This window comes from Sciurus vulgaris (assembly GCF_902686455.1).
Source record: "Sciurus vulgaris genome assembly, chromosome: 10".
In the NCBI taxonomy this organism is placed as follows: domain Eukaryota; kingdom Metazoa; phylum Chordata; class Mammalia; order Rodentia; family Sciuridae; genus Sciurus; species Sciurus vulgaris.
The window spans coordinates 106,240,262-106,264,968 of NC_136470.1; the positions used below are offsets into that span (position 1 = coordinate 106,240,262).

The following is a 24,707-nucleotide window of genomic DNA, read 5'->3' on the forward strand; positions in this document are numbered from 1 at the left end:
TATTATTTCTCTAAATTTAAAAATTTTATAAATGTTTTTAATCTCTGTAATTAATTATTCTCTTTTTTTCTGGTCGTAGGGTTTGAACCCAGGGCTCCTTTATTATGGAAACTACATCCCCAATCCTTGTTACATTTTGTTTTGAGAGAGGGACTCACTAAGTTCCTGAGGGCCTTTCTAAGTTTGTGAGGCTGGTCTTGAGTTTGTGATGTTCCTTCCTCAGCCTCTCCAGTCATTGGGCTTATAGGTGTGATCCACTGCAGCATACTAGTTTCTTAAGTGCCATGAATCCTGTAAAGCAGTCAGAACCTCATAGAGAACGATGATTCATGTTGCTTTTGGACATGGTGGAATATTCCAGAGCTGTCCTGTTGATGTGGGATCCTCGTTCCTTCTAGTGATGAATAGGGTTGAAAATGAGCATCTTCATGTGTGTGCCATGGGAGAGTTGGGAGTGGAGACTGGTGCTGCTGGATCCCTTCCCATTGTGTCTGAACATTTAAAATTTAAATCCTTGAAGTTGGGATGAGACTTCTCCCACTGTGGGAGGAGGACAGGGCCAGGCTGATGGATGGAGTGGGAGGGAGAGGACGAAGTGAGGGGAGAAGCCAGTCAGTGAGGACCTGACCTTTGAGCTTGACCTTTACTCCTTTGTGTACTGAAGGCCTTCAGCCCAGACTCTCCTGGGTCATGTGATTTCTTACAAGGAGAATACAACTGGGCATCCCTGCTGCCACTGTCCTCCCATATTGTGAAATTCACTGAAGGCACATGTTTAGGAACAGTGAGGGGTGGGAGAGGAAGTGGGAGCAGGGGTGACACTGACTGTGGAGCAGTTGAGCAGCAGAGGGAAGATCTTGTAAGGGATCTAGAAAGACGTGGTGGGAGGACGAGTGGGCCCCATGGAGACAGAGCAAGGAAGCTGCCAGGGGAGGAGCAGGTGAGGAGGGAGCCCTGAGAAGGCAGGAGAGGTGGTGCAGGGTCAGCACTATCAGGGAGAGCTGCTCACAAGTGGGAGGAGGAAGGGGGCTCTTCCCAGGAGCCTGAGAGGCCGGATCCCTGGGTCACTCTGGGCTTCCCTGCCCTTGGATTCTCGCTCCAGGCCTGAGTTGAGCCTTGGCTCAGCTGACCACTTTAGGGAGGGTCACTGGGAGATGGCTGTGCCGAGTCCTGCTGTTTCTGAGCTGCTCTTCCCATCCCTGTCTCCCTTCAGGAGAACAACCCATTCGACCAGGGTTGTATCAGAAACTGGCATGTCACCCTCTGTGCACCACTGGGGCCCAAGTGAGTTGGCAAACCAGAGGCTCAAGTGGTTGTCCCTGGGGCTGGTGGGTTGGCGTGAGTCTGGGTTTTCTTTCCTGGTCCCTTACCTCAGCTCCCTGGCCCCTAGTCCTCACTGTTCTCTTCCTTTGGGGTTTTCTGCAGGGCACTCTGGGAACCTCTGGGAACTCCCCTTTCCCTTGCCTCTGTAGGTTCTAGTCCCAAGAAATGGGAATGAGTGTAATCCCAGCCTGGATGGGAGCCCTGGATGTGATCCTGGGCTCTGTGCTGTCCAAGCTGAGGAGTGAGGGTGGTCAGGGAGAGCATGAAAGTTGGGTGGTGACCCCTTGTTTTGGGCCTGTCATTGCCCAGGTACATGTCAGAAGTTGTGTTGCTCCAGCAAGACTCGGGATCCAAGTGGGAGCCGATGGCGGCCCTGCAGTCACCAACATTCTCCCCAGAACACCATCGCCCAGACCTCCCTGGGCCCAACTCTCAACCTGTGTCTTTTGACACATCTTATGAAGGAGCACCAGGGAGTGCAGTCATTTAGGTGAGGAGCAGTGGGTGTGCAGTGGACAGGGGTGTCTGTGGGCTGCACGTGTGTTGTTGGAGCCCCTGAGGTGGGGCTGGCCCTGCAGCTGAAGCACCTGGAGCTGAGGAGTGGGAGTATGGATGTGAGGGTGCAGGTCCAGGTCACAGGGCTTCAGAGCACACCCAGGTGTCCCTGGATATATGAGGAGAAAATACTGCATGACTGACTAGCTGAGTGGCCCTGGAACAGTTCGTTACCTTTCTTTGCCTCGGTTTCCTCAGCTATTATTAAGGACTGACAGTAGTCCAGGAGTTTATAATATTTTAAAGGAGACTGTTTTTTACTGGAAACTTTTACTTGGAGTCCCATGTGAAACACACACAGTGGGGTATTAGTAGTAAAGTGGGATGGTAACACATGGTGTTCCCAAGTGCTCTTTTATTCACTTGTAGTGCCAGCCCTCTCCTTTGTCCTGCCTCAGGGGCTCAGGAACTTGACCGTGAACTGTGGGGTGGAGTTCAAGAAGAGCCCCATGTACTGACTCTTGTTTCTCTTCCCATCAGCCCAGGTCTGCAGTGGAAGGCCCACAGTGAGACCTGGTCTCCAATTCTCCCCCTCTCTGTGATACCTGGATATGGACATGCTGCCAGGATGTGAGCCCCACATTAGGCCTCTGAGGCCTAAGCCCCGACTCCCCTGTTGGGAGCACCCTGACCCCTGACTCTCCAACCCTCATAAAATTTTTTTTGCAAATTCTCTGGCTGCTCTACCTGTCTGTTCTAGATTCAAAGAAAATGTTTCCTGGGGGAGGCTTTGAGGGGCTGGGACAGGTACCTCCTGGAGAGTATGAACTAGTCTCTGTAGACATTCAAGCTCATGAATCAACACTGTCTGTATTTTTGCCCTTGGCCAAGACACTTAGCATTTCTTTCATCCTTAAAATGTGGCGTCAGTAATAATCACAGCAACTGACCTTGTGGCCTTCCTGGCAAGGGCTGAAGATGAGAGGAGAGAAAACTCATCAACCTGGATAAACAGTGTACCTCCAACTACTCCACATAGAAAGGGAACTTTCATTTTATTAATTCTAGTTTGTGTGTGTGTGTGTGTACATGTGTATTTTTAGATGTGTGTGTGTGTGTGTGTGTGTGTGTGTGTGTGTGTGTGTGTGTGTGAGAAAGAGAGAGTGATAAAGAGATACTGTGTGTGGTACTGGGCATCATATCAAACCTAGGACCTTAAGCATGGTTGCAAACTCTCTACCACTGAACTACAGTACCAGCCCTTTTTTAAATTTTGAAACATGGTCTCACTGTACTGACCAGGCTTCTTTCTTTATCAATTGGATACTTTGATTTTTTTTCATGTGAAATTTCTATGACTGTAACTTTTAATAAATATGATGTTAATATTTTTCATAAATGCCCTTTATCTGTTTGAGGAAGTTTTATCTTTGTTGTGTGTGTGTGTGTGTGTGTGTGCGTGCGTGCATGTGCGTGTGTGTCTTTCTTTTTTAATCATAGAAAAGTATTAAATTTCTTCAAATGATTTTTCTGCATCAAATGACCCTGTCGAGTTTTTACTTGACTCTTAATTAGTGTACTACCAAATTTGGCCTGCAAATTTGGGGTATCTTCCACCCATACTCCAGCAGCTGAGCAGGTAAGTTCTTTATTCATAGAGAGGAATCTGGGGGGTACCTCAGAAGATAAACTTCTCAGATCTTAGCATATATGAAGGAACTCAGTGTCTGCTGGCAGTGGTGGTCACTAATCAGGGAAATGAAATCTTAACTTGTTTGGTGATGTTGGGAATTTTTATTGTAACTATGGGGAACACACATGGATTAGACTTTCATCTTACCCTATATTAATTTCAGATCGATTTAAGATTTAAAAGAAATAGGAAACAATATACCAATACTTATCAGCTTGAAGGAGAGGGAAATACAAGTAAACTTATATGATGCTAGCAAAATCATTAATAGATTTGATTACATACAAGAAAGACTTTATGTTAAAAATTTCACACAGTTAAAAGGCAAACAACTGAAAACTATGCTTACAATAAACACATTGAAAATATTAATTCTTATTAATCTATATTTATTTGGTTCTTTATATTATCTTATCCTTCTATCCCCACTTCCTTTATTTTACTCTACCTTCTGCATTTGAGAGGAGTTGTAGAGGTGGAAATCACCCCAGGAACAAGACAGAGGTCTAGTAAAATATTGCTCTAGGGACTGGCCCTATGTGCCCTGAAAGGTTCCTTTACCTTTGAACCTAGGTCCAGGAGAGGAGGACAGAACTGAGAATTGAGCTTCCATGCTGAGAAGGAAGTTTATCTGGGGACTCTCCATGAGAAAGGTTGCCAGGGTCTCCTCAAGTAGGACTTCAGTCACAGTAGCTATAAAGGAAGCCCCTGGGACCCATCATTGTGAACTGGTAGGTGACAGTCTTGATCCTCTTAGATTCTGATGACATCTGTACTTCCAGTGGTTCCCCAACTCAGTGGACAAGGTCTGGAAGGTCATCTAATAGATGAACAATGAACCCAGCAGCCCTAGAAGGTAATAGAATTAGGAACTCTTCTGGGATAGAAACCATCAATTCAAAAGTTAGAAACAATCATATCAAATGGCTGATGACCACTGATCTTTCAGCACTTCTGGCACTTCTGTTTTCTCTGAGACCAGGGAAGCCCCCAGGCACAACTAGCACAGCTAAATTCCCAAACTGTTTTTTTTCCCCCCTTTTCTCTTCTCTCAGCAACAACATGAGTAATAGTCCCCTTGGTCCATAACTGAATCAGCAGTATTTCTTTTCAATGCATCAGGGGACAGTCCTTTTTGAAATGATCATCTTTCCCTCAAGAGAAATGGGAGGTCAAGGAGTACCCCTGGGCACCTGCTCACATGACTGCCATCAGTTCCCCATGTCGTTTGTCATTCTTTTTCTACTTCCCTAGGTCCCAGTTATAGAAGACTGCTGAGGTGGCCTGGACTAATTGATCCAAGGTTTTGTTTACTTCCACAGTCAGTTTTTGGAGCTTCCTCCATATGTCTGGAGCATATTGAATTAAGAATTTGTCTTTAAGAATGATTTTGTCATCTGTGACCCTGGCTCAATATCAGTGTGTTGGTTAGGTCCTCCTGGAGCCTCCGTAGAAAGGTAACTGGTGGCTCCTTTTCCCCTTGAATCACAGTGGCCAGCTGGGTATAATTGAAAGGCTTATCTTGGACTTTCCTCAATCCTTTTAACACATAGTATATCAAGCGATGTCTGTCCCATTCATCTTTATCTCTGTCAGCATCCCAGTTTGGTTCAGTGAGGGGAAGTGCCTGACTCCCCTTGGCAATGTTCCAACTCTTTCCAGCCTTGGTTACTTTCCATCCCCCTTCTGTATCATGGTTGGCTCTTGTTTCGATAGCCCTCTCTAAGACCCTTTATTTCTCCAAAGAAGTTAAATTTTGACTCAAAAGGAACAGAACGTGCTTCCATGTTAAGTCATAAAGATTCGATAATTGCTACAAGGTTTGAAGATATTGCTCTGGGTTTTAGTGTACTTCCATAGGTCTTTATGTTCTTTAACTTTGTTAATAAAAAAGAAACCTGTACTATCTTAGGTCTGAATCCCACCCTGGCATTACCCTGAGAGGAAATATGCCCTTAACAGCAGATTTCCTAGCAACTCTGGAATTAAAGGTGAAGTTTTTCCCTGGATAAGGAAGACTGAGCTCTAATTCTTTTAAATTGGAATATAAAGGGAAAACAGTCTCAGGACCCATTTTTCCTGAGGAAATTTCCTGTTTCACTGGTGAAGTTCCCTTTTCTTCTGTGAATAAGTTTTCTGTTCTTGGGATTTGGTATCTGACTCAGAGCAGCAGATTGTCACTTGGGTCTTAGTGTCAAATTTGCAATTCTTTGCTAGTTCAGGATGATCTCTCAGATAAAAGAATAAATGTAATAAGGAACTTCATTCCATTTACCATCCTGCTTCCAGAAAAAAATCTAATTGCTGAATAGTAGTATGATTTAGGTTCCATCAGGTTTAGGTCCAATTTTCTCCATCTTCTAATGGGTATTGGGGCTAGGCCTCAGTGCAAAAGAAGATCAAAAACTTTCTCTTTAATTAGGGGTCCAAATTATCCTAACTTTTGAGCAGACAGGAGAGAAATGAGCCTTGTGGGATGTTGGAAGAATTGAATCCCATCTGGAAACTAAAGATACAAAAGGTCTTGGGAGTGGCCCAATTCCCATATCACTCATTTGAAAATCTGGAGGAGTGGCTCTGGCCTGTGAAACAGGCAGACTGGCTTGACCCAGAACCTATATAAAGGTGACCATATCTGGGTAAGAACTAGACAAGCTTACATGTGTTCTGAGGTCCATATCTCCGATACTCTTTTTGCCACTCAAATCTGTCTAATGATTTCATTCCCAGAAGCCAACTAATTCCTACCTTATTCCTATCAAAAAGAGATTCATAATTCTCAGTAGAACTAGAATCTGAAGGGGTGGCATCTATCTGTAAAAATATTTTTGCTGTAACCAGATACATGAGAGGTACCTGATAATGAGTTTCTAGTCTCCAGTGGGTGTCTCAGGATGTGAACTGCTCCACCTAAAGATGACAGCTTCTGCTTTGGGGATAATCCAAGATGGCTGCAGAGGCTTCCAAATGTGTTGGTAGATTGGGAGTTACAGCACACAGGTGGGGGCAGGGGCAGGAATACTTGGGTCCTGAAGCTCCATCTCAGTCCATGTGGGCAGGCCAGTCTGGGTCTGCATTGAAACTCCTGGGTGGGTGGGCCTGCTAGATTGTCAAACCAACCTAGATGCCCTTCCATAAAGAAACTGTGGATAAAGAAACTGTGGTATATATACACAGTGGAATATTATTCAGCCATAAAAATTATGGTATTTACAGGTAAATTGATATGGAGTTGTAGAATATCAATCCAAGTGAAGTAAACCAAAAAAAACAAAGACTGAATGTTTTCTCTGATAAGTGGATGATAATACATAATGTGGGGTGAAGGGGGAAGGAGAGAATGGAGGACTTTGGATTGTGTAGAGGGAAATGAGGGGAGAAAAGGGGGAAATAGAAAGATTGTGGGATGAGACAAACATCATTACCCTATGTACATGTATGATTACATGAATGGTGTGAATCTACATTGTGTACAACCATAGAAATGAAAAGTTGTACCCCATTTGCATACAATGAATCAAAATGTAGTCTGTAAAAATAAAAATAAATAAATAGAAATAATAATAATGAGAAACTGGGATATATCCTTATAGGCAGAATATTTACTGGTGACATAAAAAGTGTACTTGACCTTATTAAGACAAATATTTTTCCAATATAATCAGATAAATTATGCTTATATATGCACAAAATGACTCTTCTAAACATTTATTCACCTCAGTTTCAAAAATATAATTTTAAATGATCCTAGATTAGTTCTTTCATTCTCTTAGAAGTGACAAATAAATCGCAAATTGTTCCTTAAAAAATAAATTTTTACGCTGGAGTCTCTGAGATAAGAATTCCGTGAACTAGTAACACGATCTCTCAGCCCACATTTATTGGTCTTTTTCTGTGCAAGGAGATTCCCAGCAGCCATTATAAATCAATCCCAGGAGAAGTCCTGTGATGGTCATAATAATATTCCCATTTTTCTTTTCTTCCTTTCTTTTGAAGGATTTTTAAAGTCACAAGGGAAGGAGATATGTGGTTTCTAAAATGTCTCAAAAAACAAGAAGTTTCTCTATTAAAGGGCCCTTTGATTAGGGGTGACTATCCTGACAAAAGGGACAAGATCTCTACATAAGATAAAATGAATTAGTCTTAAATGACAAACTGTGTTCCCATAAGGAGGAAAAGAAATATTGCTGATTCAGTCATGGACCAAGGGGACTATTACTCATGTTGTTGCTGAGAGAAGAGAAAGAGGAAACAAAAAACAGTGTGGGAATTCAGCAGTGCTAGTTGTGCCTGGGGTCTTCCCTGGCCTCAGAGAGCCACAGAAGTGCTTAAAGATCAGTGGTCACTTTCCAGGTCTCATCAGCCATATAATATGACTGTTTCTAACCTCTGAGTTGATGGTTTCTATCCCAGATAAGCCCCCAATTCTATTACCTTCTAGGGGTGCTGGGTTCATTGTCTTTATTCAGCAAAGCATTGATGAACAAGACAGAGAGATAGCAAGCAAGAAGTAGGTTTATTGCAAATGCAACATCCTGCCTATGTGGACAAAAGCCTCAAACGGAGCTGTCCAGGGTGTTCCTCACTCTATTTTCCATATTGCCCTGAAAGGCAGGAAGGTACCTAGGAGGTACTCATTAAAAACTCCTTGCTAGGAGGAACAATTCCCTGGAGGCAGGTAACCCTGGCAACATGTTGGAAGAGGGAGAAGTGCTCTGGAGGTATTAGCATTTTATTTCCTTTTGAGTCAGCCTCCATTTTCCTGACCCTCTCATTCCTTATCTACACTGACTATTGTTTTGCTCAGGTCTCAATCCCCTCCTCTGACTGAGGGAACCCTTAGTGCTTTCAGTGGAAATGGGTTTGACTGCTCTGGCTGTTTCAGGCTGAGAGGGACAACATGGACCAAGCAGTTTGGATTTCCCTTTTAAGAATGTTTTGGGTCAGTGGAGAGGTCCATGGGAAAAGTCTAATTTGGAAAGAATAGGTGGTAAAGTCATCTGAGTTATGTTATTTCTATGAAATAAACAATAAGACATGAGTCCTGGAATGAGATTAATACAAAATAAATGTAATAGCATGGAACATGACAATGAATAACATGGTGATGATAGAAACTAGTGATTTTTCACCAGGAGGTTTAAGAGCTAAGAAGTTTTTCCTATGGCAAACTAGTGAGGACATGGCCTCTATTTGGGAATATTTATGGATATTAGTTATATTGTCAGAGTAATTAGGAATGCAACCCAATACTTAGTTATTATAATGTCACAGATGTCCCTATAAGATTAGGTAAACTATTCAATGTCATGTGATTTTTGCAAGATACCTTTTTATTGGTATAAACTCTGTGCTTAGTAGAGATCCCTGGGTTAGATAATCATACTAGCAAACAGATCAAGCCTGTGTATGTAGAAGGTAAGGAAGATTATTAGACCTTAAATTGACTTTACGAAGCTTCTGATTCTGACAGTGTCTTTGGATAGTTATCGGCCACTCCTAAGAATCCCTCTTTTATAGCCTCTAGTCTTACTTACTCTTGGTGGGGTTAACATGCTTTTAGTTCCATTAAAAGAACAATTGTCTTTAGTTTTAAATGCTCACGTATGGCTCTACCTGGTTATAACTGTTTTGGCTGGGTGTTTAAGACCAAGCTGGTGAAATTGACCTTGTTTCTATTGTTAAGAGTCAGCTGAGTTTCCTTAAGGTGTCACTCTTGAGAACCTGTGAGCAGTCTTTTAGTTCCACTAGTGCCATCTGTCAGGATGGGTCAGGGTCTCTGTGTTTATGTGGCTTCCCTTGGAATCATCATGATATCTCCTCAAATACCCTCCTCTTTGCTGCATGTACACTGGTCAGCTTTTTGTTCCCCAGGGTCTCACTAATCTCCCTGATTGAGAGGTCATGAGGTCTAGAATTGGAAAGCCCTTAGAAGATTGCCCCTATTCCCTTGGTTCAAGCCGACATCAGAGGGCAAAAGCTAAATATTGGTTATTTTCTTTCTTGGCTCCTTCTTGGATCCTTGATTTTAGTCTCCAAGTTTTGGTTTTAATCATCCAGCAAAAAAAGGTGACAACTGAGAGGGATTCCCCACATATTAAATTTGCCCCCTCATTTTTGTTGTTTTAGGATGACAGCATTTGAAAGAATCAAACAATAAAAATAGTTTTTGACAAAGACATGAACTAATAGGACTTTAAAGATTTAAGGTTATTGAATGAATAAAAGAGGGATCAACTACCTAAGTGTCATAAGATAAACAATGAGATTGCTCTTTTTTGAGAAATTTATTCATACATAGAAATAATGTAATCAAGCAATTAGAAAAATTATACAATTCAATGTGCTTTGAAATGCTTCAACTATGTCAAAATGATTTATCCATAGATAAAAGGTATCATTCATGATTTATTGAAGTGATTGCTTAATTTCTAGACAAATATTCTTTTTATTTATTGTAGTGAAGTATAAACTTAAAATGCAAAGTTAAAATTGTGTCAGTAGTCTTTGATAAATGTTATAGCATATGATAAGCTTTTAGAACAATTAAACCACATATCATAAGCCAACAATTTATTACATGCTTATATATGGAAAATGAAAAATGAAAATTTTTTCAGTGAGTACTCATGTTCCTAATCTGTTAATGAATATTTAAGAGGGGTCTTATGATTCACCTATGTTGTCTCAGGTCGTGGCACTATTTTTACCTCTTAATGTCAAACTCTACCTCAATTTTATGAGATCAAGTCCACAATTTGTCAGTGTGCAAGAGTAAGATTTAATCTGTCTTTCCCTCATGATGATAGACTTCTCACTGCCACTAGCTACCTATAAACCTGTGAGACTGAAGTAGGGGAAGCTGCATGGTAGGCAGAGGTGATAAGACTTCATTGTGGTCTGATTTTATTGGCGTTAGGTTTAATGGGCCTGGAGGTGGTGAAAATTCCTAAGGCTTTAGACATGCTTATGAAATGACAATTGCAAATTTTTCATTTTATCACCTGTGAACTAGGAATTTGTTTTCTGCTTTAGCTGGTTGTTCCACTTTCTTCCTGGATTCTTGCTCCTTTTGTTTCTACCACTTATACAATTTTGCCTTCTGCTAGTTTTTTTCTTGGATGGATAACCGATCAATTTGAGGACACTTTTTGTCACACTGGTCTACCTCTGACTCAGAAAATTCATGAACAACCGTTGCTTGTTCTGATGATCTTGGAAAGTATCCTCTTCTTTTAAACCACACTTTCTATTTGTCACATTTGCAAGTTTTGGGAAAAATCACACAAGAGCCCATTTTTTTTCCAATGCATTTTTCTTCTGAGGAAGGATTTAGAATTAACCCTCCTCTTGCCCACTTGAGGGTCTGTTAGGTGAAGGGGAAGATGAGAGCATTGTCTTCTTGGAGACCTTCAACTCTCTTTAAATAAATATTCACATAATCCTCTTTATTTTCCCCTCTACTCTTATTTATTTTTAAGCTTGTTCTATGGCTGAGAAGCTCCAGTGGGACGGAACTGATTTTGGCAATGTCTTTCATAAATGTGAATGCACAAATAAGTACATGCAATTTCAAACCTATTTTAGTTTTGTGCCCCTATTAAAATTTTAATCTTTGAAACATTATTTGAAAATATAATAATGATAAAACAAACATCTTTCAGTACATTGTCCAGATTTCTAAAAGTGGAAGTCAGGCTTATGATTTTCAAAAATATTAACACAGATTATATTAAAACTCTCCACAAAGTTACATAAACTTTAACTTCAATTACCAGTATATGAGAATACTCACAGGTGAAATAGAACAGTTCATTATAATTAACTACTAAGATGTTTTTGTTCACTTTAAAGTGTAAAGTTTTTAGGATAACTTGTTTCTTTCTGTGCTGTTATACTTCAATAATATCCTCTCTTGAATTATTGGAGTTATTACTTATAAGTTCATTGTCCCTGAAAAGTTCCACACTCAATATTCTCACTGTTTCCTCCACCTATTGGGTGAAACTGGCCCCCTTTACTGCAAGACTTTACCACAAGAGATTCAGAAAATTTTGAGGCAATTTGAAGATAGACTTTTCCCCCCAGTTTAATCATCTATGTTTATGGCCAACATTTGTATAAGACATTTCAGAATAGGAATATTTAAGAGCATCTCCCTTCCTGCAGACATTCTACTATAGTACTGGAGATCAAGTCCTTTGTTGAACCTGTTTGGGGAAGATTGCTTGACTTGCAGATCAAAGAATGTGCAGTAGCTACGGTCTGAATGTTTGTGTCTTCCTAGAATTCATGTGTTAAACCTAGTCTCCAATATGATTATATGAAAAGGTGAGCCTGTGGGCAGGTGACTAGCTCATGAGTCAGTGTCTGGCCTTTATAAAAGAGGTGCCGGAAACCTGCCTTGTCTCTATTACCATGTGAAGACAATGGATGAGGAGCTTTCTGTGAGCAAGAAAGTGAGCCTTCACTAGACATCAATCTGTGGCTCTTGATCATGGACTTTCCAGCCTCCCAGAAATGTGAGCAGTAAATGTCTATTTTTATAAGACACCCAGCAGTCCCAACAAACTAAGACAGTAGAAGTCACTAAGAGAGTGTGCCCTGTTTCAGGGTCCTCTCCTGTAATGTAGAATGCTGCATGTGTCCTCATCACTCTGGGGCTGGTGACATTCTAGAGCTATTCGTAAGATGTTGCTCTTGCTGCTGACTGATCCAAAAAGCTGTTTACATTTCTGACCCACAGTTCTCATTTTCTTATTGCACACATATACACACAAGCAAAGATATATTTGCATGTTCACATATGTATGTATGTAATCATGATGAATTAGCAGTAACACATTTTTTCCAATGTAATAAATTCCTTGCAGAGTGTTATCAACGGAAAAACATGCAACTGTAGATACAGTCAGCAAATATAGGTCAATAGAAATTTTCTGTACTGGAACACATTAGCCTTTATAGCAATGCAAAAAAAAAAAATTTAAAGTCATTTTGGTTTAAAAGCAGGCAAAATTGTATTTGCTAAAAAATGTATCTAATTACACTGAAAATCTCAAAGATTCCACAAATAAGGCTACTATATCTAATAATACAGTTAGTCAACTTGACAGGAGACAAAGTCCATATACAAAAGGAAAATACATTGTATTTCTACATATTAGCAATAGAAAATGTGATTTGAATTTATTTATATATGAGTATAAATGCACATATACAAGCATACACTCACATTTAGGGACAAGTTTAATCAAATACATGCAAGATTTGTGTACAGAATGCTACAAAACAGGGGCTGGGCTGTAGCTCAGTGGTAAAGTGCTTGCCTTGCAGATGTGAGGCACTGGGTTTGATCCTCAGCACCACATAAACATAAAAAAATAAAATACAGGCATGCTGGTCATCTACAACTACAAAAAAAATTTACAAAAAAAGAATGCTACAAAACATTAAAGGAATAAGCTATGTATTTTTAAGACATGATTCAGATAAAATAATCAGGGCAATGTCAAATTAGTAAAACTATATATACATATAGGTGTATACATATATACATGTACAATACACACACACACTATATATGTACATATGTGAAACAGAATACAGGAGTACAGAAATTGTCCCACACATATATGACTAATGTATCTTGACAATGTTGCAAAGGAAATTGAAGATAATAAGAAAATTGAAAAATATCAATAAGTGATACTGAAACAGTTATATGTCCATATGCCCCCTCCAAAGTTTCTTGATCTATTCTTTTTATCAAATGTAAAAATCAGTTAAGTTTTAATTTTAATTCTATTTATTTTTATGTGCATGCATTTTTCCACTATGCATTCAAGAGTTTTTATTAGTCATATAGCAATATTTTGTGTCAGATATGCTTCCCTAGTTTGGGAGTCAGGCCAAACTGGGCTCAAATTAAAATCTTCATTTTAACTTCATGTAACTTGAAAAATATAATACATGTCTTAGAGTACAAATTTATTATTGGTAAAATAATTACACTTATTTTTGCTTCATGGTGCTATGGTGATAATTAAACATTTATTAATATGAATGGTAATTCAAAATCATCTTTGTATAATTAGTTTGTGTTGGACCTCAGCCTAAAACATTAAATGTATTGACTCCTTACTTCTCACAACAAATTTGTAAGACATTTCTTTTAATCCACATTTTATGTGTTGGAAAAGGAGGCATAAAGAAATCAAGCAGCATGCTTTAATTTAGAGATCCAGTGAATTTTAGAGCTAGAATATAACTCATACCAGCAGATACCCTACTGAATCAGTCACCCTCTGTCTGTGTTAACACAGTGATCCACTTGAAGAGGCTTTATCTAATATATAATATATATTGAATATATATTATGAGCACATTGCATGAATTATTTGTTGATGAATTGGTATTATCACTAATTCAATATTTGCAATATAAGTTATAAACCAATGCACAATGTTTATTTTCTTCTAAATTAATTACATCATGATTTTTGTTATTTTGAACTCTATCTAACCTAGTATTTTCTTTTCCTTTTTCCTTTTTTTAAAATATTTAGGCTATTAGCTGTCACTATGTTATAGCTTAAATAAAATTCTCTTTTTCCTTAAATAAATTTCTTTCTTTCCTCATCTAGTTAATTGCTTACAATTTAAAAATCTGTGAGAAGAAAATTAAACATACTGTTCTAAAATCTCAGAGGGGAGTTAAAAGTGTACAAATTACAATTTTTTGTAGGAGTATAAGAAGGGATAATAGAAAGATAATAACTGGCAGAATGGATGTGAATTTTCAAATTGCATTTATATTTTTATGGTCTCTGTATAATTATAAAAATATTTCAAATTCAAAATCCACGATCTTTTCATAGTAATCTTTCCATAGTAATTCTAACTGCAGGGAAGACAAAACTGTAAATACTTTAAGAAACTTTTAGTTTTCTTTATGTCCAATAGGCAATAGCTTAACATTTTATTTAATGGTTTTCTGTGAAAAAAAAAAAAAGTCTTCCATGGTCAGTCCTTGAAGATGCCAAGTAAAAAAATACATGTATAACATTTCTGGAGGCTGGAATTTCTATTCTCACAGAAGGTCATATCATGAAATAAAGTACTGGTTAAAAAATATGAATGATATGATTGGTAGATTATTCAATGGTCCTCATCTGAATGGCTAGAAACACCTCCAGACAATATACTAACAAATGCTGAAATATAAACACCTGCTACTGTTTTATTCAATGTGAACATATGTGCTCAGTCAGCTGCAAAATTAATTTTAGTTAGAATGATTTCTTAAAATTTAACTTGAATTGATTTTCTTGTAGGATTTTAATAGTACTATTGGAGGTTATGTTTATGGGACTCACTGATCTACTCAAGCTTTAAAATATACTTCTGAATTGTGTGACTTATTAATTGATTGACATACTTTAACAGCAAGGTCAAATAGACACATATTTGGGGAGAAGAAATGACATTTTTTCAAATATGAATTTTGTTGAGAAAAAAGTGTAAGAATTTATAATCCATCAATAAAGGCAATTATGAATAAAGTCAGTTAAGTGATACACCTGGTGAAACCCTAATGAATGCTTTATATTTGTTGTTGAGCTCCTGAATGAAAATGAGGGAATCATTCATCTATGGGTTCTATGGCTGAAATGCACAGTTGAACATGTAGACAGGAATCAAACCAGGTATCTGGATTCTATTTTAATCACAGAAGACCTGTTATGAAATAGAGAACCAGTTAAACCACTGTGATGGATATGATTGATAAATTGTTCACTGGTTCACATCTTTGAATGGCTGGAAATGGTTATATACAATATACTAATAAGTGTAAAAGCATAAATGTCTGTAACTATTATATTTAATGTGAATACATGAGATCAAAAAGCATATATGTTCGCCTTGCTTTTGAGAAGATTTCCTGTTCATCCACTATTAGGTAGAAAAGAATTAGCAAATGGCTTTAAACCATCCTCTACATTTAGTGAGAGGTGCCCTAGCAAAGGGTCAGAAGTGACCCAATAAAATCTCCTCGTGAACATGACAATGAGAGACCACCTACCAAAGACATTGTTAGCATGTTTTGACTGTCTTTATATAGGAAATGCTTTGTGGTATGATCTAGTCTGATGAGAGAGGCTTATGGTGAAGAAACATAGAATCTATCAATTTATGGGAGATGAATTCAGAAAAAAAATAGCACATAACCTGTACCTGATACTGCATAAAAGAAGTTTTGTGACCAACAGCATTTTTATGTTCAAGTGATGGCCGCAGGTACATCTTATGGGTCACTGATGATTAAAAAACTCTACCAAAGTCTGTCCTAATATGGCAGGAAAGGACCTAGGTATCTGCTACATAAGTGGTCCCATGTATCTTCTTCCATTTGAAATTATTAGAAAGTTTGAATGAATTAAGATTTCTGATTTGTGTGTGTCTGATTAGACCATCCAGTCAAGTGTGTTAGTTCAGATTGTTCCTGAGAAAATTATCATTTAGAGTCTTGAGTCTTAATGAAGAATGAGGAAATTAAAATATGATAATCTGGTTTCTCTTGTGTTGGTTCAATCATGTCACTGTAAATTGTACAATTTGTTTAGCTGCTCACATAATTAACCTTTCTGTTTAAGTATTGGCCCCTTAGAATAAATTTTGTGGTAATAAAGCAAGATTTCTTTTATTTCCTTCTGTGTGAAACTTTTAGCATATATATGTTTCCGAAGGTCACTTTAGTCTTAGAAGCCAAAACTTCAAGTAAAGAATGAAGCAAACAGGAATACATAAAAAAATTGTCTAGCAATTTTAGTTGATGAAAAACTCACTGATTAGGTATAAAATAATAAATGAATAACACTAATGATATACTGTGCTAGCCAAGACTCCAAGTTGCTAGTGTATGATATTTAAATAAAGATGATACTACTCTATATCATGTTAAGTTTTAAGATTATCACTTTGAGAGGGTTATAGACACTGATTTCCTAAGACAATATTACATTATACTTGCTTTATAAAATAATTCCTAATAGTTACCCTTTACACTTCAAAAATGCTCTGAGAGATGAATTACAGTATTATCCTGTGTATACACAGTGGGCTATTTTAAAGAGAAATTGTCTTTTCTCATAAAGAACTAGATATGTCTAATAGAAAATTATAGATATTTGGAAACTCATCAGCTGTATTCAAGAATTTAAAAATTTTTAGTAAATGATTTTTCCAACAAGAAGAGCTGCCCAATATTGGAAATGTTTCCATAGTATGTTTTAAGTTTTTTCTTCTATCAGAGGCATGACTTTTTGATGACTGAGCATCAAAAGGATTTCTAGGAAAGCTTTGTTGTTTATTCTCAAAGATAAGCTAAGTAGCAAATAAAAATAGGGATTTCTCATTCTGTATTTAGGATACTAAGACATGGAAGAAAGGATGACCTACAAGAGCATGATCAATACAGGCTTGGATGTAAGTAAATATGTGAGATCATATGTCCTTAAGAGAATCAGGAACATTTTTCTAGGGAAGATCTGTAATGTGATATTTGCAACATGGTAAGTAAATGGGACCATGGAGTAGATTTTCTTTGATTATTAATATACATAAAATGATGGAGGAGAAAAATCTAGGAAACTCTTAAGGAAAAATAAATTATTCCCTTGGCTAGCCCAGGGACACAAAAAGAGAGAGAGAGAGAGATGTAGAATTGAATAATTGAGCAAAGGTGAGAATATTATTAATTTTAAAACCCAAAGAACAATGTGAGAAGTGGAAGAGAACACAAGGTGGACAGGTCATTGAAGAAATGTTTTGCTTTGTTTTGGGGGATCTTTGAGACCTTATTGAGCATGTGGCAAAAGAGTGAACATTTGTACATTAACAAATTTCAAAGAAAATTGGGAAAAAAGAGAGAAAAGGAATTGAGGATGCTCTGGAAATATATAACACAGAGTTCAGATTTTCGTTTGATTCCTGCCACATTCAGGTCATAGTCAGAAGATGTCTGTTATAAAGAGCTGAGATTAAAAGCTGGGCCTCTACAAGATTATAATAGTAGATGCAATTCTAGTTACTGCAATAGTGTGCTGAAGAAAAGTTCTCTCCTTTTTCAAAACACACTTTTAGAAAGAAAAAAAGAATATTTAAATACATGTAATTTAATTTTCCTTAAAATATGAACTCTCTAGAAAACAAAATTTTCAATCATACTTGTGATGTTTTCTAGTCTAATTATTACTCAGGGAATGATCCCATTCTCCACCATACTTTCCACATGGTAAAGTGTAAGTCGTACATGCTATTTACATGCATGTGATGTAAATATCAGTGATGTTGGGTAAGGCATTATTTTAAAGAAAAATCAATAAGCAGCTAAAACTCTGTATCCTCTGTGTGTTTATGAAGTGTCCATCTGTTTTTGCCACAGATTGTTGCTGTTTTGATGCTCCATCTCTCACCCTTGTATCCTCCATGAACGTAGCACTAACAACTATCTGCTCCTCAATGCCACCTGCTAGGTTTGTTTGTCTGAGACCTTGTTTCCCAGCAGGCCAAGTAGTTATGTTGTCTGAAGCTGTGCTTCAGTAAATTCTTAAAATAGCTCTCATGCCCTCTCCATTTCCCAAACAATAGTTATAAGAAAGAGGCATCTTTATTTTTGGTCATATGCCAATATTGAATGTTGTAGAAACCCTCTCTGGAGAAATTCCTAAAATTTCAAAACCATGATCTATTATCTATATTTTATTCCTATATGTTGGTAGAGATAGGTCCTCAGAATTCTATGTATGCTAATTAGATTTTACTCTCACACAGGTATTTAAAAATATGTTTTTTTAAAAGAGCAAATACAGAGAAACTTACTACAGGCTGAACTCAAATTAAATGAAAAATAATCAGGGTAATTGAAAATGTACTGTGTTTGCAAGCAACATTTCCCAGTATTCCTTAGTCTAAGGCAATGGTTTTGTTTTGCATTTTCCCCCATTCCACTCTTTCCTTCTCAACCTGGCTTCTTGCCTATAGGCAAAATCAGAGACAGAGTGAATGGCAGAGTGGTCCTTGCACTCAGGTGTCTCAGAATCTGGATGTCAAGGTACAAATTTGGGAGAGCAGTCTGATCAATGATACAAATTTAACTTCAAAGCCAATGTTAATTTATTGGCCATTATTCAAGTTTCCCAACTTCAGGAAGAACCAGAAATGGAGCGTCTATCAGGAAACTCTCTGCATCAGGACGGAGTCTTGGTCTTCTCTTCTGGATACAGTCCTGAAACTGTCGTGGTCTTAAAATTATATTTATTCATAAAATCTTGATTAGCTGGAAGGGTTTAAGAATGCATATAATGATGGTTTCTTACTTCCAAAGCTGACTGAAGACAGAAACAGAAAACAAAACAAGACCAAAGCTATTAGTTGCCTCAAATGCTATGATCTCCTGAAATACAGGAATAGTTTTGAAAGAAACCTCCAGGAGGGCAGATTTGTTAAGTAAAGGGTTACAAAAGACTTAAACCCCTATGTGTCTTAAACACCAGTAAAATTTGGAGTGTAGGTGTATTTTCACTTTTTTTGTGAGGAAAATCCTGTAGTTTACATAATTATTTCTAGAAATTAATTACCAGTGAGAGTAAAATATTAAGATCCATTCTTATCTCTCCTTTCTTTCTTTCTCTCTCTCTCTCTCTCTCTCTCTCTCTCTCTCTCTCTCTCTCTCTCTCTCTCTCTCTCATACACACACACACCACTCTATTTTAAAGACATACATGCAAAAGTGAATAAATATACACATTTATGTAAATATATGTCTATAACACTATTAATAACTTAATCCATCTATTGAACATCAGTGTGTGCCAGTATGGGGTAAGACTTTAATAGTTCTTGTTAAAGAAAATTGTAAAAATAATCTTGAGCTGAATATTTTAAGTTCCATGTACAAGGAACAGTTTAAGAGACATGGAAACTGAGACTCGGGTTTTAATTATTCTTTCCAAATCACACAGTTAGTGTGTCCTAAATCCCTGTTTATAAAAGTTATTCTTATTCCACTTTGAAAACAATGCATGTGAAACCATGATTTTAGCTAATGCCACAGATACAAAATGGTTATTGAAGATCAAATCACAGTTTATTGGTAATACATATAAATCAACTAGTAGAATTAGAATTATGTGAGTCTGACTAAATTTATCACCTTACATATTTAATACTGATAAAGCTTTTTGCTTGACCTGAAACTTTGATACCTGAAACTTCTAGGCTTATCTATGTACCTCCTTACAAAATCCAGTTTTAGCAAGTAATCTGCTAAGTCAGTTTACAAAGAACCCCCATCCTTTATATCTGACCACCCTCTATATATTGTCAGGCTCCTTATTCTCCACAACCAGGTGATGTGGAATCATCCTGGCTTGTCTTCAGTAACAATCCTGTTAGATAGTTTTATTCACAATCCCTACCCTTCTCCTGGACTATAAATCCCCACTTGCTTATGTTATACATGGAGTTAAACACAATCTCTCTTTCTCTTTGCAAGATCCCTTTGCAGTGTCTCTACTTCTCTTGTAGTGGTTTTAAGTAAAGTCTCCCTTATCATTCTTTAACAAGTGTCATTGAATAATTCCTTCCATAAGAATATTCATAAAGTTAAAATAGTATAGTGCATTTATATTCTAATTTCTATTTTATTTTTATTTCATAACCATCAATTCTTAATAGTTCAGCTATCCGTCTATTCATTCAGTTTCAACTGCAAATCTATAAATGGTGATGAGGATTTACTCCTTGATCCAATTCTGGTCAGGCTTCTCTGTGTCCAGCCTCAAGCTCAGCCTATAAAAACTATAGGTTTGCTGCATAATTGATTTCATGCCCTCTACCCTACTCATGTTCATCCAAACATATATAAAAAGACATTATCAAAACTTTTTAGCAGCATAAGGCCACATTCCTGGGAAAACTCAGATTCTTCTGAGCTTCTCTCTGGGAAAGCTCAGAGCTGTCAAAGAATTCACATAGTTTGTTCCAACCAATACCTGATGACAGGCCAAAGACCTCCCTTTCCTAGAGTCTCTACTAAAAAGTGTTTATAATTGTGAACCTTTCCTTCCTATCTATCTATCTATCTATCTATCTATCTATCTATCTATCTATCTATCTATCTATCTATCATCTATCTTTGAATTGTATACATAATTCCTACAACTCAGGAGTGTCTTTCCAAAGGACTTGAGAGCCATTCTTTGAAATACAATCACCAGGAAGCACAGGGCTTCTGTCTCCAAGCCTCCTAGACAGAATTCTAACTCTGATAACTGCTAGCCTGCAGACATAACTGGCCCAGTCAAATTCACACCACCAACACTTCAGAATTTTTCACTTGAGTTGCTCTACTGAGTTCCTATGCTCTCCCCTCCTGCTCCCTCATTCTTCCTGTAAAACAGTTAGCTTTGTATGAATCAAAGCTGAATTCAGTTCATGTGGATCTTCTATTGTGATAAGAGATTGCTGATTAAAATCTCTTCTTACTACTTTAGAACTTTGTCTTTGCTTACTTTGAAAAATGCCCTATGCTTTCTATTTGTAAATGAACAGATTATATCATGACATTTAAAGTATTTGAAAAATACTTTAAATTCCCAATTTATAGATGAGAAAATGGAGAGACTGATTAATAACTTCTCCCAAATCACACATTTAATAAGTGATAAAACTTGAACAGACTGGAACAGTCTGAAGTCAGACTAGCAGGTTTAGTTCTGATGTTATTAGCTGATTCATTTTGGGCAAGTTACTTAATTGTTTTGATTCAATGTTATCATCTTTTATTTATTTTCTTTAAATTTTTACTTTTATCTTTTGGGGAAGGCATTGGGGATTGAACTGAAGGATGCTTAACTACTAGACCACATCCCTAGTCCTCTTTATTTTTTTTAATTTTGAGATAAGGTTTCACTAAGTTGCTTAGAGCCTCACTAAGTTGCTGAGACTAGCTACAAACTTGTGATCTTTCTGTCTTAGCCTCCTGTGTTGCTGGAATTATAAGCAGGAGCCACAACGCCAAGCCTCGATGTCATCATCTTTAAATGGGAATATTAACAATGCCTATCTCTCTTAAGGTTATTGTGATGAACTCTGTTAATTCATGTCAATCACTTAGAAAACAGCTCAGCACATAATGAGTACTCAGTATATTAACATTTGAACATCGGTACCATCATTATTACTTCATTACATTGTTCTTATATATTTTTTTCTCTTTTTAAGTTTGTAGCAAAACAAATTAATACATGGAAAATTTGCTAACAAGTTGTGTTATAATTATCTGGACTATTAATCTGGACATTATCCAGGTTCTGAGCTTGGAGGCAGAGAGGGGCTAGCTGGAACTTGTGTTATTTGAAAGTTTACCTGAGGTAGGAACCATTTAGTTGAGGAAAAGGTCAATATTATAGGAATAAAGAAAAAAAGAAACTCAGTTTTTCTGTTCCCAACCAACCCTGGAAATGCAAAACTAAGAGACTGAAGAGATAACACCCTATAGAAACGACTTTTGAGCATTCGTAAAGCAAGGTCCTGACATACTCAACAGTGTAGCAGAATAGAGATCAGTGTGAAAGGTTTGTTTCCTTGAGATTTTTCTTAACCTGGTCCATCATGGAATATTCAATAAAGAAAGTGAATGCTTGTTCTGACTGGATAGAGGCAGTAAAAAGGAGACGAAATAGAAATTTCTTGTTTCTTAGAGACTGGGTCAAAACCTCAGAGAAGGTTTTGACAGCAGTTTCTGAAAGAATGATCCATTTGATCTGTTTTGTGAAAAAATATACATGTTTCCTTGACTTTTGAAATGAGGACATCACCACAGCTGAACCCCAGGGTTGGCATGGTTCCTTGGTCTTCCAGAAGTAATGACCATGTGAGAGGAGGTGAATGGACACAAAAGAATTCCAACCTAAACCCATAGGAACTACGTCAAGTGGAGGAAACCAAGCCTTATCCTTGCAGAGGGATTCAAACATTGTATGAGGGCAAGATGCCGTGTTCCCCAGTGTCTTATCATTGTGATGAAGATTCCCTGCATACCAGAGGTTATAAGAGGAGCTTGCAGCTGCCTATGCTGATACCCACAGTTCTAGGAGATCAAATGGTCACAGGTTAACCTGGAGACTTCAGTGAATACCAGCAAAAATAATTATGGATTGGCTTACTTCAGTTAGCATGATAGTCTCCAGATCCATTAATTTACTGGTAAATGTCATAAAGTCATTCTTCTTTATGAGTCCTGCCATCATGTATATCCAAAAAATGGGATCCTAATTAGAATAAGATATATTTCATGCTTGCATAATTATATCATAATGGATTCTACTGTCATGTACACCTAAAAAGAGCCAATAAAATAAATGAAAATAAAGAAAGAATAACTATGGATCAGGTGCCACTTCTCAGTTCATGGTACCTTACAACTACTTATGTGTCCCAAGAAAAGAAGGGAGTGAGCAAAAATTATGTATAACAGTTTAACAGAGAAATCATGAATTATTCCTGATATACCTGTGTCATGACAGGCATCAGATGTTCATAAAGCTCAAAGGATAAATTAGATTGAGTGACAGATAATTTAAACAAACTGGATTATGAATCAGTATCTGTAGTCATAAATACCTCCTCGCTTATATAAAAAACAACATTTCCATTCTTTCCACTCCAACCACTCAAGTTCATGCAATTGGTCCACCCTCTAGGGGATGCCAGGAAAATGTGTATCCTGGAAAAGAAATGTATATCAACTAGTCACTGACACCTAAAGCTGCTCAGTTAATCACTTTGACTTAACAATAAATCACAAAGTGGTTTATTGTTCCTGAGCTCTGACTCTGGTACTCCAGCTCTACCTGGCATTTTCTAGAACACAGTGTTCTTAACAAACTTGGGATTTAACACTTAGAGATACCATGGGTAATTATAACTGTCAGCAGTCCCAAATTTATCACTGCATTGAGGACAGAAAGAAGGAGAATTAATATTTTTTGAGTTCTTTCTGTTCTGCAGTTTCATTTATAATCTTTGCACCTATTTTGAAAGGTAGGTGCTCTTATCTTGCGCTACACACGAAGAAGCTGAACTCAGCAACATGAGTCTTGTTCAAGTATGAAATAGAGCTAAAATCGAATTGAGATTTCCATAAGCAATTTGCATTAAAGAATAATCCCATTAAGTGTCTAGGGAAGGAACTTAGTTCTACATTCTTCTTAGGGGAAATCCGTGACATGATTTTGAAACCATCCATGAGAAACATTCCTGGGCCCCAATCCAAGACTACTGAATCAGATTATTCAACAACAAGACAGAGGAATCTGTATTTCATTTGTGCCTTAGGTACTTCTTCTGTGTGCTTAAGTTTTTAACATTGCACATTGTTTTTTTAAGAAGGAAATTATATCTGAGATACAAAATGATAAGAGGAATTAAAATTTACCCAGCTTTTGTATACTTCAAGAAGAACATCCTATTTTTTTGTAATATAGTTACTAAAGCAATATTTCTGTCAGCATAGGACTACCAAGAAGTTAAATTTTAAGATAAAAAAAATAATCACTAGAAAATCTTAGAGGAGGCTGCAAACCATAAAAGTTTAGCCGTTATGCTGGATCCTTTTGGTATTACTGTACTTTGAGATGTATTACACCATTACTATTTAATCACCTTTTAGAAATTTTGCAAGCCTAGTGTGGAATGATTAAAGCTACTTTTTATCTGAAAAAAAAAATGCACCTTTGCCTAATGTGATATAATCACATAAGAATTCTTTACATTAAACTTTTTTCATTATCTCAGCTGTAGAAACTTGTCCTGTATTTGATCAATAAATCTGTTACTTATAATTAAATTAATAATCACATTTTGACCTTTTTTTGGAAAATACAATTTTGATTAATAATTAGAACCTCATTTCTCCCTTTACAGAATTACTTATTTTCCTCTACCATTAACAAATCCTATATATAATTATGTTTATAACTGCTTACTCCCAATGGTTTTTCCTAAACTGTGTTTTATATTGAGACTATTTCTTACAGAAAAATAGAAGTGGATAATCAATGTATATCCTTAGATTGAATTGATTCTCCAAATTTTGATTGCTATGAAAAATATTTCTTCCTTTATTATTG

At 37.1% G+C, this 24,707-nt stretch overlaps 1 protein-coding gene across 1 annotated transcript in view; it reads left to right on the forward strand.

Annotated features, from left to right (window-relative positions):
• LOC306637670 (palmitoyltransferase ZDHHC19-like) overlaps window positions 1-1,813 on the forward strand; it is a gene marked incomplete at both ends in the record, with an annotated part of 199,296 nt that extends 197,483 nt beyond the window's left edge. The window contains 2 exons of the mRNA XM_079100440.1: window positions 1,214-1,284; window positions 1,633-1,813. Coding sequence (XP_078956566.1) covers window positions 1,214-1,284; window positions 1,633-1,813 — 252 coding nt within the window. The remainder of the gene's footprint in view (window positions 1-1,213; window positions 1,285-1,632) is intronic.
• Between the last annotated feature and the right edge of the window lie 22,894 nt (window positions 1,814-24,707).